The sequence below is a fragment of the Penicillium cinerascens genome, assembly GCF_028974065.1.
Source record: "Penicillium cinerascens strain IBT 15544 chromosome Unknown contig_1_segment0_segment0, whole genome shotgun sequence".
NCBI classification, from domain to species: Eukaryota; Fungi; Ascomycota; class Eurotiomycetes; order Eurotiales; family Aspergillaceae; genus Penicillium; species Penicillium cinerascens.
Window position 1 is genome coordinate 2,762,654 of NW_026695287.1, and position 15,694 is coordinate 2,778,347.

General features: G+C 52.1%; 5 protein-coding genes across 5 annotated transcripts; 1 reads left to right on the plus strand and 4 right to left on the minus strand.

The window, feature by feature from the left end:
* Positions 1-139: 139 nt before the first annotated feature.
* N7498_002587 (HECT domain protein) lies at positions 140-4,271 on the minus strand (the record flags this gene model as incomplete). Its single annotated transcript, XM_058449649.1, has 3 exons — positions 140-262; positions 318-4,005; positions 4,066-4,271. 3 exons carry the CDS (start codon positions 4,269-4,271, stop codon positions 140-142), a joined length of 4,017 nt encoding a protein of 1,338 aa, XP_058311993.1.
* Positions 4,272-4,782: 511 nt separating this feature from the next.
* N7498_002588 (putative C2H2 finger domain protein) lies at positions 4,783-6,170 on the plus strand (the record flags this gene model as incomplete). The annotated part of the gene is made up of 2 exons (XM_058449650.1): positions 4,783-4,901; positions 4,955-6,170. 2 exons carry the CDS (start codon positions 4,783-4,785, stop codon positions 6,168-6,170), a joined length of 1,335 nt encoding a protein of 444 aa, XP_058311994.1.
* A 2,102-nt stretch (positions 6,171-8,272) lies between these two features.
* Positions 8,273-10,614, minus strand: N7498_002589 (putative DUF21 and CBS domain protein (Mam3); the record flags this gene model as incomplete). Its single annotated transcript, XM_058449651.1, has 2 exons — positions 8,273-9,416; positions 9,473-10,614. 2 exons carry the CDS (start codon positions 10,612-10,614, stop codon positions 8,273-8,275), a joined length of 2,286 nt encoding a protein of 761 aa, XP_058311995.1.
* A 554-nt stretch (positions 10,615-11,168) lies between these two features.
* N7498_002590 (uncharacterized protein) lies at positions 11,169-12,907 on the minus strand (the record flags this gene model as incomplete). The annotated part of the gene is made up of 2 exons (XM_058449652.1): positions 11,169-12,726; positions 12,783-12,907. 2 exons carry the CDS (start codon positions 12,905-12,907, stop codon positions 11,169-11,171), a joined length of 1,683 nt encoding a protein of 560 aa, XP_058311996.1.
* Positions 12,908-14,075: 1,168 nt separating this feature from the next.
* N7498_002591 (alpha-ketoacid dehydrogenase subunit beta) lies at positions 14,076-15,360 on the minus strand (the record flags this gene model as incomplete). Its single annotated transcript, XM_058449653.1, has 3 exons — positions 14,076-14,113; positions 14,174-14,739; positions 14,804-15,360. The coding sequence occupies 3 exons, from the start codon at positions 15,358-15,360 to the stop codon at positions 14,076-14,078; spliced, it is 1,161 nt and encodes a 386-aa protein (XP_058311997.1).
* Between the last annotated feature and the right edge of the window lie 334 nt (positions 15,361-15,694).

A 15,694-nucleotide genomic window follows, 5' to 3' on the forward strand; every position in this document is an offset into this window, starting at 1 on the left:
CCTCAATCCACATATAACTACCGAGATATGCCTGGACAGCCTCCAAAGCTGTACAATGCTATGACGCTTTTCCATTCCATGCAACTATTGAACAAGATTTGGGTATGTATATATGATTCCGGGGATACTTCAGGATCCCTTACGCAACGCCGAATCCTCGCGCGTTTTCAAGTGCCTTGTCAAGCTTCTCAGCTAGGGTCTTTTTACATGAATACTCCGGTAATAGCAGGCGACCGAAGCACGTCAAGCTGGTCGGAAGACGCTGTATATTGGATTAGTATCCACTCGAAAAAAGGGCAATAAAAATTATAACGTACCAGATCTCCCACACCGTTCTTCTGGATTACGAACATGATGCTGGGGATTCCGTTGACTGGAACTCGGTCACTCGCAGTGACGAACTCCAGAAGTTGGGCCTTCTTCTCGGGCGAGTACTGCTGGACAATGCTCCAAAAGTCCCGGATGACGCGGTGATCGGGCCCGAAGCCGCCTTCGTATCGAGCATGGTTTTCGAGCTCCTTGATGTCAATTTCGTGGAGACCCTCAACGACTGTCTTCAGCGCCTCGGGACTGAATATAGACAGGGCTGACCGGTCAAGACAGGTTTGGAAGCCTCGAAGGAATGCTTCGAACTGTGGTCGAATTGACTTGTCGGTGAGCCAGAAAATATAATCCTTGACAAATCGATGCCGATTGTCGTTCGTCACAAGAGGCGCTTCATCGCTTGGCGGAGTTGGAGACTGAATCGACAACGATCTGGGCTTGGATACTGCTGTCGCCTCAACCGCTTCAGCTGCCGTGGACGGTGGTGGGCTCAACGTCGCCGGGTTGGATGAAGGCAGCTCGGACAATGCTAGAGCATGGTTGATGGGAGCGGGCCATGGTGCATCACGGCCAACCTTGTGCATGTCAATGGTCTCGACGCGACCGAAGGACTCAAAGCTGAACTCGTAGGTGCGGACGAACACATCGCTCACGTCGCCGTTCTTCCACTCAAGAAGCGAATTGAGACCGTGAGTAAGTTCGGGCCAGCCATCCTTTATATGGTCCAGATGTTTCACCTTGAGACCTAGCAACTTTCGGTAGAAAGCAATCGGGAAGTTGATTGGGAGGGTTAGACCATTATAGACAGCAATAGACATAAGCAGGCCAAGGAGCTCAAACTTATAGAGCGGCTCCAAGGAGCAGGGCCGGAACCAGGATATACGGTGTCGGCTATCCATGGTAAACATGCCATAGACCGGATCGAGTGCTTCCGCCATGAGGACACGGAAGAACTCTTGCTGCACGCCACCATGATCCAACCCCTCCTCGCCCTCATCCATTCCCATCTGGACTTTGAGAGGACGCATTAACTCTCGTCGTTCTCGTCGCCAGAGCTGGTTCAGGGCGTCTGTAAGAACATTGTCGCGTCTGACGGAAATAACGAGGTATGTGGACATGGAGACTTTCATGCGAGCCAAGAGTCCACCATCGTCGGAGACATGGATATTGCCAAAGGCGGTTTGGGTGACATGTCTGGTGGTGGTCATGGCGGCCTCGAAATACTTGGACATGGCGGAATAGTTTAGAGCGCGGAAATAGATAACCAGGAATGACGGGGGGAATAGGAAGGGATATGACAGGAGATGCATCGTGCGATTGTTCGAAAGTTTGCCCGCCCACGCGACGGGCATCTCGAGAGGGTCCAGCCGCTCAGCGAGAAGGGGTGTTTGGAAGTCCTCGGGGAAGAGCCCTAATCGATTTCGTTCCTTGTACATCAAGGCTATGATCTGCAAAGCGCCGCCAGCAGCACTACTCCGAGCCATTTCCGGGTTGCCATCCCATTCTCGCAAAAATAGTGTTCGAAGCCACTCAAGGATCAAATGGGCAGGGCCGGTTGGCTGAGGTGCTGCGCTTGCATCGGTCGCGCCGCGCTGAATGTCATAGTGGTCGGTGAGATTATCGATGATGCGATCTAATACACTCACTTTTCGTTGCTTCGGTAGGTCGAGTGAATACACTTGGCGCGCTTTGGAAATTTCGTGATATGCAAGCCGCGCAGTCAGAGCACGAACAAGGCGGTTGACCAGACGGAGACCCAGTTCATGCTCAAGTCTATCAGTGGCCTCCACGGCTTGCCGGGCATGCTCGGTAGACAGCTTCTGCATGTCCGCGGACGAAGCCACAGTCCCGGCAGCACGCATGCGCAAAATCCCACGCCAGGTCTGCGAATCAAGGTTCGGAACCGAGCCAACCAGTACAAAGAAGGCAATTGTAGCAATGTAAGCAGCATCGGCATCCGACAAGTGCCCCTCTGGTACAGACTCCGATAATCGTCGCACTGCCGGGGGAGGGGCGGCAGAACTGGTCATAGTGGAACTGCGGGATGAGCGGCGCGAAGCTCTGGTTGAGGAGGGAAATTCATTTGGAGGTAAAAACAACTTGTCGAGACCTGACCATAAGCTATGCAATGCAACATCCCATGGACAGATGGTGAACAGGCGTTGTAAGGAGTCTCGAAGGTTCAAAACGTCCAGACGACTGTCTGTCGGTGTCTCTAATGACCCGTTCAAGTCCATTGCGTCTTTTCCAAATGAGTGTAGCAGTTGTTTGCTATTGCTGAAGACGAAAAAGACACTCTGAGCGACGAAGGGAAACACCTGACGTTGGCGGGGAGTGGCAAACTGCCAATCGGGATTGTCAAAGCTGCCCATAGACTGAATTCTATCCAACTCCTCTCTCCACTTGTCTGAATCCTCCTCCGACTCGATCATGATCTTCTCGAGGCCGTTAATGATCTCTGGAGTAAAATGCGTGATGGTCTGAGCCAGAGGGCCCACATTGTGTGTGTTCCGAGGAGAGCTCTGCTTGTTTTTCCGGTCACTCGGAGAATCAATGTCGACCTGGGGCTGTGGAGTGGGAGGTCTAGCATGACTTGGGGTTTCTTGGAGCGAGGGCTCATTGAGAACCTTTTCGCTGTCCCAAGAAACTCGCCGCTGGGCCTTGGATCTTTCCTTCGGGCGTGTATTGTCCAAACCGTCAATTCTTCCACGATGCTTTTGGGGTCGGTGTTTCAATGCCGGCGGCGAGGGAATACTGGCAAACTCATTCGAAGCTAGATGAGTGCCCACCGGTAGGTGCTTGTTCTTGTATTCGGAGCGTTTCTTTTCATCCAGGGTATGCCACGATGATTGTCGCCAATTTTCCACCTCGGTAAGTGACAGCCGTTTAACATGTTGGTTCTGGAATTTGAGCTCGACCGCTGGAGACTGAGTTCCGGGGTTCCGAGATGAGGGAGTGCGAGGTTGTGCAATATGTGAATGAGAGACAGTAGAACCTTCTTTATTTGGTTGCCGCTTCTCGAATTCCGTGTCTTGATGGCGTCGTCGTTTGTCGGAGGTCGTGGGTGTACTATCGGGCAGTGATCCGGAATGCTTTGTCTTCGCCTGAAAGGACTCGGGTGCTCGGCGCAATGGAAGCCACTCAACCATGCGCAATGATATTGTATCGAAGAGGTTCTGCGTGAAGGATTTCGGGTCTTTGAGTGGTTGCTCGGTGGCATAGTCAAGATCCTGCCAGTAATAATTGCTCGGGGTTACGCTGGGAGATGATACCGGTCCTTCTGTATGGCTCGTTGTTGTCGGTACATCCGTCGGTGAGACACATAGCGCATCCTTATCTGCATTCTCGGTATCTTGATCCTGGCTAACTCGCGCGGATCTGTCCAACTCGGCGGTGGCAGTGGCAGTGGCGGCTGCCGCGGCCTGGGCCTGGAACGCACGAGATCGCTGTAAAGAAATGCGATGGTAATCGTTAATCGTCAATCCAGACGAATATCTCGGATTGTTGCAGCATAGGCCACTCTCCGCATCGTCTAGACTGGCGAGGTAACAGGCAAGAGTTCGGGCGCTGAGTTCCGTATAGCGGCGGTACGGGCCTTCGCTAACGCGTCGGCGACGACTGGCGCAGGTCGGAGTACGGCATCCGAGATCGTCACATCCATGGAGTAACTGGTTTTTGTATCTTTCCGCCAAGGTCCGTCAGCCCCATTCTAAAGTGACATTCGTCGTCGCCACCACTCACCTTCGTACTAGTATATTGAAGCGGCGTCTGCGTTCATCTCGGTACCATGAGAGGACCTGGGATGGGTCTGAGACCTCGACTGTATTCTGTACAACGACCTCTGGTGCATTTGGGGGTATCTTGGACCGACAGAACTGGGGTCGCCCGGCGCGGCCGTGTCGCTTCGTGTCAGGGGATTCGAGAGAAGCTCCGCGGAGCCTTGTCATAGTGAGAAACCCTGTCGCATACCCGGACGAGACGAACTGAGAATATCAGGGGATCGAAAGTCGGATAAGAATGACCGATGCTGGGGGAACCATTTGGGAAGCAGGTGCTCAGCTTACCTGATATCATCGGTGTATGGCCTGAGGCAGAAGTCCGGGGACTCGGCGATCATTTGTTCCGTCTGGGTCACGTGCAGGGGGCCGCTGCCCAAGAGGGTAAAGCGGCGTCTTCTGTGCGGTGGTTGATAAGAGAAGTTTACAAATCGGGTTCCGACAATTTCATTTCCAACGACACTCTTTGGCTTTGACCGGAGGTAATATCTCTTGCTGTTTCATCCTATCAGCCTCGAAATCTTTGATCTTTAAATTCCGACTTCGTGCAAGCGGAGAATCCACTCCCGACAGATATTTCATCATACCCCGCCAGCGATAAATCTTCGATCCACATCCACTTTTTTTTCTACCCAAGGAAGACTTGACCTTTGCAACTCCTCACGATATCCGACGACACACTATGTCGACAACTACTCAGACTGCCGCTTCTGCGGCCAACCTTCCCTACACTTGCAATACCTGTCTCGTTGCTTTCCACCGCAGCGATGCGCAGAGAGATCATATGCGGAAGGACTGGCAGTAAGTGCCCCGCATAGAAAAGCTCAAACATAGCCGCTGATCAAATGATACAGTCTGTACAATATGAAGCGCCGCATCGCTGCTTTGCCGCCCGTGTCCCTCGAAACTTTCAACGAGAAAGTCCTTGCTGCCAAGGCCACCTCGAGCGAGGCCGCTGCTAAGGCCTCTTTTGAGAAGACCTGCCACGCCTGCCAGAAGACCTTCTTCAGTGAGAATTCCTACCAGAACCACATCAAGAGCTCCAAGCACAAGCAGCGCGAGGCTCGGTTGAGCAAGGAAGGTGACAATGCGTCGGTGATGAGTTCAACATTCTCCCTCGGTGAGCCAGTCCACAAGTCGCACGACGAGGTCGCCAATGTCACCGATGGTCTCAAATCCGCTACTATCAAAGAGGAGGAAGATGGTGATGAGGATATGCACAAGGAAGAGTTCTCGGCGTCTCGCTGCCTTTTCTGCCGGAACGATTCAGCTGAAGTTCACGCCAATGTCGAGCACATGAAGAAGAAACACGGAATGTTTATTCCCGAATGGGAGTTCTTGGCCGATCTAGATGGCCTCGTTCACTACCTCTACCGCAAGATCAACGAAAACTTTGAATGTCTTTACTGCCACGCCATCCGCAATAATGCCGCCGGATGCCGCGCTCACATGAACGACAAGGGTCACTGCATGATTGCTTTCGAGACTGAAGAGGAGCAGGTTGAGATCGGGCAGTACTACGACTTCCGGAGCACTTACTCCGACAACGAGGACGAGGAGATGGTGGAGTCTCCTGGCGAGAAAGGTGGAGTCAAGGTCCGAGGCTCTGATGGTGACGACGAAGGATGGGAGACCGACGCCTCTTCTGTTGATGATGAGGAAGAACTCGACTCGAACCGGAAGCAACCCCTTGTCTACCAAGATGAATACGAACTGCACCTTCCTTCTGGTAAGAGTGTCGGCCACCGCTCGCTTGCCAAGTACTATCGCCAGAACCTGCACAACTACCCCTCCGCCGACGAGCGTGCTGCTCGTCAGCTTGCCATTGAGAATGGAGAGGTGGAAGAAGATGAGGAGAAGCCTCGTGGTCGCAACGGCAACCGTGCTGTTGTCTCTCGTGCCAACGGTGGCATGGGCATGATTGGCGCCACCGAAGAACAGAAGCAGACTGCTCTTACTTCTGAACGCCGCGAGAGAACTCGCGCTCTACGACAAGAGAACCGCTACACGGCCCGTGTCCAAAGAACCAACAACTCCCAGAAGCATTTCCGCGATCCTCTTCTGCAATGATCGGATCTGCCCTCGGTCGATCTTTGCGAAATGGTATCATACACCTATTACAAAGATTTCTTTCCCAACGCTTCAGTGGGCAGCCTTCTAGCTGCCGTCTACTAGCAACGTGCATTCGATATTATTTCCGGCAGGCACAAGGAAGAATACACCAGCCACCATTCCAAAACCCAATTCTCCTTTTACCCGACACGTCACTCGCGGACTGCTAGAAACTTTCCAAGTCGAATTTGGTGCCGATCAATGAGATACCCTTTTCTCGTACCGGGTCTTTCCTCCCTTGGTTCCCGGCGGAGTTCTTCCGGGTCGGTTTAGCGAGGCTCCATCGACCCAACCACCAAACTTTGCATTTCATGACCCAAAAGCACACATGGTTTCCAAAATTTTACGATTTGATCCTTCCATGGTGAAGCTTACGTGCAAATGTCAGCATACTCGAGGTTCTTTTGTTTTTTGATAGGGGCGTTGGCCTTTTTTAAGTAGCATGAAAATCATGATTATCATCTCGAGGTTCAATCGTATGTTTATTCTGTCGCATTCACCACGTTCCGCATCCATACATTCAATCATAGTTATATTTAACAGGCATTTGCCAATGAATGTAGAAAGCGCAGGCCTCGAACTGCGGTAGAAAGAAATCATGTTAGAGTAGCTTGAAGTCATTCAGATGAATGATTAAAAGGTGTCGAGAAAATGAGCTCGTGTTGGTAGCACACTTGTTCGATGCCCTTTGCCCTAATCGGGTCACTGCAAGTTGATGCTTTCTATCATACTGGGCCTTGATCTGGGGCTCGAGCTGGCTCAGAAGTCCGTCCTTGTAAGCCTTGGATTCCTTCTTGATATGGTCCCTGTAGGCCCAGTCGTATTCTAGGCGCTCATCTGTGAGGTTGCCCTTGTAGACCTGGGATTTGGTGAGAAAAGAGAATGAGGTGACCGAAAATGTGGCGCAAGTAGTAAGGGAGGACAATGAATGAAAGCAGTGAACGGCATCTATATTCTCACCACTGGCAAAATTGTTTACTTCGACCTTGCAGGAAAGGAAGCTCCTCCTCGCGTCGGGACAAAGCTAGTCAGGACTAAGAGCCTGCTGAGCACCTACCGCACCGCGCAAAGGAGCGCATCACTCCAAGGAGAAGGAAAAGTGTATCAGATTGTAGATAGGGAACAAGAAACCTAAAACCGGCCTGTCCTACTTGATTTTGTGGAACATCGATGAGGCCGTTGTTGTAATGGTAGCTAGCTCGCGTGCTACTTTGCCGCTTTCATTTCGAGGCGTTCGGTGCCCAATCTGACGTTCTTTCGTGACAGAGACCCGCAGGGTTGTCACAGTCAGGATCCGTCCTGGCCAAGACATTTGCCGATTTCCTTGGCGCGCAGCTTTTTCACATTAAGCACCTCATCCGTGCACTGGTCTACCGTGGATTCTCCCATACTGGGTCAAGGTGGGTATGCCGCGTGGCGTGGCGTCTGTAGGCCCCCGATCTAACTATCCTCGGTAGATTGTTCCTGCAGGTTGTTTCGGTCGCCAGCAGCGTTAAGTCCTGGCGGCAATGTACTCGGCACGAGGCTTCTAGACATAAAGGAGCCGATTTGATGCTACACTCGGTGAGACTATTCTCTGCTTGTTTCCAGGGGAGCGGGAACACGACGGCGTATTACGGGCCCTCGATCTGACCGTGTTTGATCCGCAAGGCTGTCAGCTTTCATATGGGAAAAGCGTGGAATTCATCAGGGACATCAAGAAGGATAATGCTAAACCATCCACCGGATCAGTATTCGAGGTCGTATTCTGTCGCTTGTGGATCCTACAGCGAATACGACCAAATGTCTTTAATAGAGATGGAAAAAGTAATGTAATTCAGGCCTGAGCCCTCGCACGATATCTTGATGAATCCCGAAACTAGCTTTGGAAACGACAGGAACGGCGATTTGATGCAACATGCATCCGCGCAGAGAAAGGGAGAAAAAAAGGTGGATGTGCTCCTTTAAAATGTGGTTCGAGAAATACAACGCAGAACCTCGTGTGGGACAAACTACATGGTTGGGAAATATGTCACAGTTGCAACACCTCACACTTACACTATTTAATAAGTGTAGAGGGATTATTGCAGCAGAGGTTGGTCCTCAGAAGGACCGCCGTCAGCGGACTTGGGGTTTCGTCCATGCTTCTTGCGGCGACGACGCTTTTTCGACTTGGAGTTCGAGTGCGAACCCGGATATTCCGAATCCAAAGTATTCGGATCAATCGCACCGTTTTTGTGAGTAGGGGAGGAGTCACGAGTTTGGAGCGGGGAGCGGTCGCCATCCGACGAGCTTGTGCCGTTGGTGTGGAGGACGACCTTTCGGATGCCGTTGACATCCACGATTTGTTCCGTGATACTGCCGCTGCGGGCTGGACCACGGTGGTGGTACAACAATTCAGTGTGAGATTCTGTAGACCTGACACTGGCGGCCCCAGAGCTGTCTTTACGCGTTGAGGCAGAACGAGGTTTATCTTCGTGCTCTTCATGAACAGCTTCAGGAATAGACACTGATGGGAGATCCTTGTACTGCTGAGTATCAGTGCTGGTGATGACATGGTCAACAGAATTAGGGTCATGAGAGATGTAGTCAGGAGAGGCAGTTTCGTGGGAGTTGAGTGCCCGAGGGCTATGGTCATAGGATGGAATAGTACCATAGCCAACTTTAAGAGCATGGGCACCGTCCTTGGCTTCGGATCCCGGGGTGACAAGGCCGGCGCCAATTCCACCTTGGTAAGCGGTGGGTGGGAAGACACGTTGTGAATCAGATGTGCTCTGCGCAGATTCAAGATCGGTCTGAGCTGAGCGGGATGGCGAGTTGCCGCTCCGTTTGATTTTCACGGTATTGTAACGGGTTTGCCGCGGGCGACTGGCCAGATTGGAGGGACCGAGGTGTTTGAGGTGTTCGCGAATTTCATCAGTAGCACCTCTCTGGGTGAACCACTGTTCAGTGGAGTTAGATGTGGTATCACCATGCTGCTTGCGCAGCTGGAATCGTGGAGGAGGTGCTTCGACAGAGCTTCGACGTCGGGGGGGATCCGACCATCTTGGGACAGTTGTGGGTCGTGTTCCACGCTCTTCAATTAAATCGCCATCTGTATGCGAAACAGACATTGGAGGCTCTTCAATAATCTTCCCCTTGGGAACACGAGATTTGGGTGCAGGTGCCATCCGACGGATGGCCTTGTGGACATCAACAAAGACATCAGATTCGTCGATAATTTCCCTGTGAGTCCATGATTAGTAGATGTAAGGCACATGAAATTCTGCAAGAGAACGTACTCGCCAATCAATTCTTCAATCACATCTTCGAGGGTGACAACCCCGAGAGCACCGCGGTCTTCACTTGGATATTCGGATACGAGTACCATATGCGACTTTCCTTCTTGGAAAAAGTTGACGATGTCCAAACAGCTGGTTTCGGGTCGCGTCTCTGGTAAAGTAGCCAATGCAAATTCACGAACGCGCTTGCAATCTTCCGGATCGTATGTAATGAGCATTTTCACGAGCAGCATGCCGACAAAGTTCATCGGGTTATCAGGTGCATGAATGGGTATACGAGAATATCCTTGGGACAAGATAAGGTCCATAGTATGCTCATCGAGGACAGTGTCTGCAGACATGGTGAAGACATCTTCCATCGGTGTCATGATAGTTCCGACTGACTTCTCCTTCAAATCGAGAACAGCACTGATGATGGTGACTTCGTCGGAGTTGAGTTGTTCTCCCGCTTCGCCCAACGTTTTGTGTAATGTGACAAGCGTCTTTAATCCGGCCTTTTTGTAGATGGTACCGTGGTCTTCGCCGAGAAGCCTGTCCAGTAACTTCGCGACCGGCCAGGCGACAGGTGACATGAGGTACATCAGAATCAGCACACATGGTGCCATCCAGGCACCTATTGGTAGACCGTAACGAACGCAGATTGATTGGGGAACGACCTCTCCGAAAATGACAATCAAGGCCGTGCTGCCCAGGACGGCCGGCCATCCACCGCCGAGGGACCGATCGAGGACGATAGGCAGTGTCTCATTCGTGATGACGTTGCTGAGAAGGAGAGTGACGAGGACCCAGTGCTTCCCCCGCTTTAGCAGGTTCAAGACACTGGCGGCGTTCTTCTTCTCCGATTCTTCCCCCGATGTACGAATCACCTGCAGGTAGACCTCATCCTGGCCCATCAAGGCAATTGTCAGCCCCGCAAATGCTCCGCCGCTCAGCACGAGAGCTGCCGAGATTCCCAGGTAAAGCCACAAGTTCGGGTCAGATGGCTCGGGCGGTGATTCGGCATCGGTCGCTGAGAGAAGGTAAGATGAGAGGACGGGTGCGGCCGATGCGAGAGGAAGGTGAGAAAAGGAGAGGACGATGAGCTTGGCCAAACCCAGCACAAGGGGCCGAGCGGCGAAGAGACGAGTTGCGGGAGAATTCATCACCAGGATGAGGGCGCAAGACGCGGTGCTGAAATTCGAATCACTGCCTCTTCGGGTTACAGCGGGGACATGGCAGTGATGTAAGCCTGGTCACTGCGGGCAGGAACGGAGATGGCGGGGGGAGACAGGGAGAAGTAAAAATGGACAGAATGGAGGGCGAGTGATGCTGCAAAGACAATGAACAAGCGAAGGTGGGTTCAGCACCGGGGCATATCGTTGCGAAGTCGAGACTTGACGCCGAATTGGGTTTCGATCGCGCTGGCGGGCGAATCGCAAGGGTCGGTCCCGTGCGTCGTCGACACCTGGAAGCCCAGGCTCTCGACAGTGGGTCCTTGTCATCGACCGAAATCACTCCACTATAACCTCCACCCACAGTCACTACAGCCGAGCCGTGTGAAGAGGCGATGCCGAGCGATGCCGAGCGATGCCGAGAGTCTCGAAATTGATACCAGTGACGGGCTATGTCTCCATGGGTTGCCCCATGAAGTGTCGCTCCTCGTCAGCGGCCGGTGTATCTGAATTTGGCAATACCCCGAGCATCTCTTCACCACGACTTACTTTGGTCCGAGGCCGAAGGTTCCAGCGGGCCGCGTAACGGCATTCGTGGTAATGTTAAATCGAACGCCTTTCCCCCTAGGCTGGCTGGCTGGCTGATTCCGTGGACGTGAAGATTGCTGGGTAGGGGTCTGAGTGGGCTGGTTCTGTTGGCCGAGTTGTCCTTGGATCGGCTGCTGCTGCGCTTGCAGTAGGCGGAGGGTGGCCTGGTCGAGGGCAGTCGCCTCCTCCATACTCTCAATTTTCTTTTCCAGATCCTTGTTCCTTCCATCAACCACGTCCTTGGCCCGGTTTATCCGGTTGATTGAGATTTGAAGTTTTCTCTCCTCTCCCGTTTTCCAGGTCAGAGCTTGGCTTTCAAGCTGGGCACGGCTGGCCCGGCGCTCCTTGTCCAGTCGGACCTTGTAGGCCTGGGCCTCGTTTACGAGCTGGACCTTGTGGGCCTTGAACTGGTTGTCGAGCTTGACCTTGTAAGCCTGGGCCTCGTTTACGAGCTGGACCTTGTAGGCCTTGCATTGGTTCTCGAGCTTGACTTTGTAGACCTGGAACTGCTTGTCGAGTTGGACCTTGTAGGCCTGGCGATCACGGCACCCAGCTTGCGGAGCTGCACCAGCGAGCACATTGGAAGGCCGGGCGGGCATGTTGGCCGCAGATGCATCGGTCATTTCAACGTCCTCCATGTCGACCATCTCCGTGTCTTCCACCACAGGAGGCTGTGGTTTGTCCGGGTACCTCTCCTTCAACAGTACGCTCTTGTCCTTCTCAAGCTCCACAATGCGAGCTAGGGCGTTCTTAAGCTCCTCAGGCTGGTCATTTCTGACCTGTTCGATCTGAGCCAGAGCTTCCTTTAGCTTATCGTCCTTGGTACTGACCTCGGCGTTAAGGTCTCGGATGGTGGTATCGCAACGAGTGGCTTCCTCGGCGGCAGAGGCAGTCTTTTGCTCTAGATGCTGATTGAGGTTGGCGAAGAGAGAGCTTTGCTCAGCGAGCTCTTTGTCTTTGAGCTGTAGGTCCTGGGAATAATTGGCTGCGGAAGTGTCGATTTGGGCCTTGCATCGTGCAAGTTCTTCTTCAATGATCAAGTTGTCACTAGTGAGCTTCTCGATTCGCAGCTCAGCCTTGGCCAGTTGCTTGTGAAGAAGTTCAATTTTGAAGTTCGCCTGGTACAGCTCGCGCTTGGCATTATCTTGGGCCTTAGCCTTGACTTGGTCCATCTCGCTCGCGTGGTTTCTCCGGAGCGTATGCAAGGTCAGAGAGCAATCCTCGTGCATCTGGCACTCCTCCTTCCAGGTGAGTGGGCGGGTGCGCTGCTTACGCAGGTCCGCAATCCGACTGTCTTTGTCGTGCAATTTGACTCGCAGCATCTCATTCTTCTCCTGCTCCCTCTTAAGGTTTTTGTCCAGCTTTTCCTGGTGGGCTTCGTACTGTTTGGCTTTCTCCTCAAGCAGTTGAAGTCTCTTGTCCTTCTCCTTATCCGCACTACGCTCCTTGTGGAGTTTCTGGGCAGTGAACAAGCGGGGGGTGGTGGGGGTGGTGATGTTGATCGCCTTTCTATCCCTGATAGGCAGTCAACATCTTCCATTCCATCTCAGCTATGTCATGATAATACTTACTCAGAGGTAGCAGCATGTTTGCTGTACACCCGAAGCAGGGTGGGAAACCCGAGAAAGACTGCGGTCGTGAGGGACACGACAATGATGTTGAACCACACCTCGGCGGTGCAGTTGAATGAAGTCATTTTGGATATTTTTGAAGACACTCAGATGAAAGGTAAGAATAGATGTCGCAAAAGTGCTGGGAAGAAATGAGTTCGGGGGGTTGTGGAGGAAAAGAGGAAGGGGGTTTTGTACGAAGTGAGAAGTTCTGTTTACCAGGATGCGCCAGGCTGCGATACCTCAACGCTCCTCTCACTTCTCTGCTTCCGGAGAGTTCCATTTTGCTTTACCCTAACCTACCCCTTCTTTCCCTCCGAGGCTGCCTACACTATCGAGAATGGTTCTATGTCAATGACTCTATTGACATAGTACCATTGGCAGTACGATTCACAATGTCAGGGAGGAATACTTCTCCAGAATATTGCGTAGAACAAGATTGCATTGCAGATGCATATTTCATGGGAGTCTCGAGATCTAGCATTAAGCTTCTCGGCCCGAGTGGGCCCCCATGGTGGGACGGGATCGGCATCCCGTCTATTCTACCCCTCGTTCAAAAAGTCCTCCTGAGATTGTTCCTGGATCATTTGCTGAACCTCATTCTGTGCCACTTTCTGTATTTCTGTTCGTCCCAGCCCTCCATCTTCTCCTCGTTGTACCCATCCAAGTTATGACCCAGATTACCCGCAAAGATCACCACTGCCGCCTCCAGCATGCCTGAGCTGTGGCTGCCGACCCTCGTTTTGGTGACTTTGGTCACTTCATTTTTCGTAGTTTTCATGTGACTATGAAGGAGTACTCGAATCACTTGAGAAGATGCAGCTTCCAGGGTCGTTGTGCCGTGGAAACACAAGTCACTAAGGCTCTCTTAGATCAATCCAGGTAAAACTTCTTAGGCGGTGGTAGCAGTGACCCAGCGGGAAACAGCGCGATCGTAACTACGAATATATGCATGTATTTGTATAATGACCGGATGGAATTGAACTTTTGACAAATCCTCAGTGCAAAGTGTAGCGGCATTAGTCAATGCGCCTTAGGAAGTTGTGAAGAAATGCCGGATATGTCAACAGTCTATGATGGTAAACATGCATCTAAGGATCTTTCTAAAATTCGGCGTATCTTATAGCTCCTGTATATTTTTTGTATTCCTATCAGTCTAGGTCCAAGCAAGGCATTTCTCCCTTCTTGATCCTGATATGCGCTAAGTGTGCAAATGGCCGACCTCTAATGTAACAGCCCGAAAAGATCTGTGGATCAATACTCCAGAGTCTGCTTGATCGCATCAAATATTCCTGGGTAAGAAAGTGTGTTAGACTTCTGCACAAATGGAAGGGTGTGTTGAGATCACTTACTTGCAACATCAGGCAAGATGAACTGCTCGTAAGTCAAGCCTGTGTGAGTGCTCCATCCAGCAACTCGCTTGACCGGAGCTTCCAATCGGAGGAATGCACCCTCTTGCAGAGTCGCGGCAACCTCTGCTCCGACACCGTAATTAACCATGCTTTCGTGCACCACAACCGCTCTCCCGGTTCTTCGCACGCTCTCGAGAACTGTCTGACGGTCCCAAGGATAGATAGTGCGTAGATCAATCAACTCGATGTTTACACCCTTCATGGTCTTTTCGATGGCGGAAATGGCGGCAGAACAGTGGTACAGTGGTTGGCCGTAGGAGATGATCGTGAGGTCTTTGCCAGGCTTGACTATCTCGGCCTTGCTGAGAGGAATAGTGTAGTATTCATTTGGGACGTACTCCGCAGCCGCTCGGTAGAGACCCTTCGGTTCCATGAAGATTACCGGGTCGTTGTGCTCGAAAATGGATGACAGCAAGAGACCCTTGGCTTGTGCAGGTGACCGGGGCATCACAACTCGGACGCCCGGAATGTGTGCGAAGAGCGACTCAGGCGATTGTGTATGGTAGCTGTCCACGGGGTCAGTTGTCGGGCCTTGGGCGTAAACATCGGGGTTCAGAGATATATACTTACAGAGCACCATGACCCACTGCACCACACGGCATGCGTATCACGAGTCCCCCGACATTGACTCCAGTGTTGCCTTCTCTATACCGGAACTTTGCCGCCTCATTAACGATCTGGTCGAAGGCAGGATACATGTAATCGGCGAACTGGAGCTCTGCCACGGGTTTCATGCCCTCTGCGGCGGCGCCTATGGCGAACCCTGCAATTCCTTGCTCCGTCAAGGGTGTATTGAAGACTCGATCGGAACCGAATTCTGATTGAAGGTCCATAGAGCACCGAAACACACCACCGAATGCCACATCTTCGCCGAAGAGTAGAACTTTATCAGAGGACGATAGGGCGGTTCTGAGAGCGGAGTTGATGGCTTGGAACAGATTCAATCGCTTACTTGTGGCCCCAGCTGGAAAATTCGGGACGCTTGACAATGTTGCCGGAGTGTGATGTAACAGAGGAGTAGTCTTGAAGTCAAGGGGCAAGTTGAGCTTTGCCGCAGGCGAGGGAGCGGAGTAGTATCGGCGCGGTATTTGGGCGATCAAACACCGCGGAGCTCGAGGTCGTACCATCTCTGGGGGAGTTGAAATATGGGGGTTGGTAAATCCTGGAGAGAAAGAGTTTCGAGAATCGTTTTCTTTATAAATGGAATCCTGTTGTTCCATCGCCCACGGGGATTGCGGGGGACGCGCCGCGGATAACCGAGGATGCAAACATTGCAAATACGGAAGCAATGACGGAGGTCACGTGCTACACCAAATAGAGACGGATCGATTCTGGCCTGTTTGGGGACATATTTGCACCGAAAGTACGGAGATTCTAATCTAGCATCGTTATCCCTCTCGGTGATCGGCCTCTACCAGAAATTGAGTGTGGTCATGGATATTGAGACAAGTATCCGGGCTC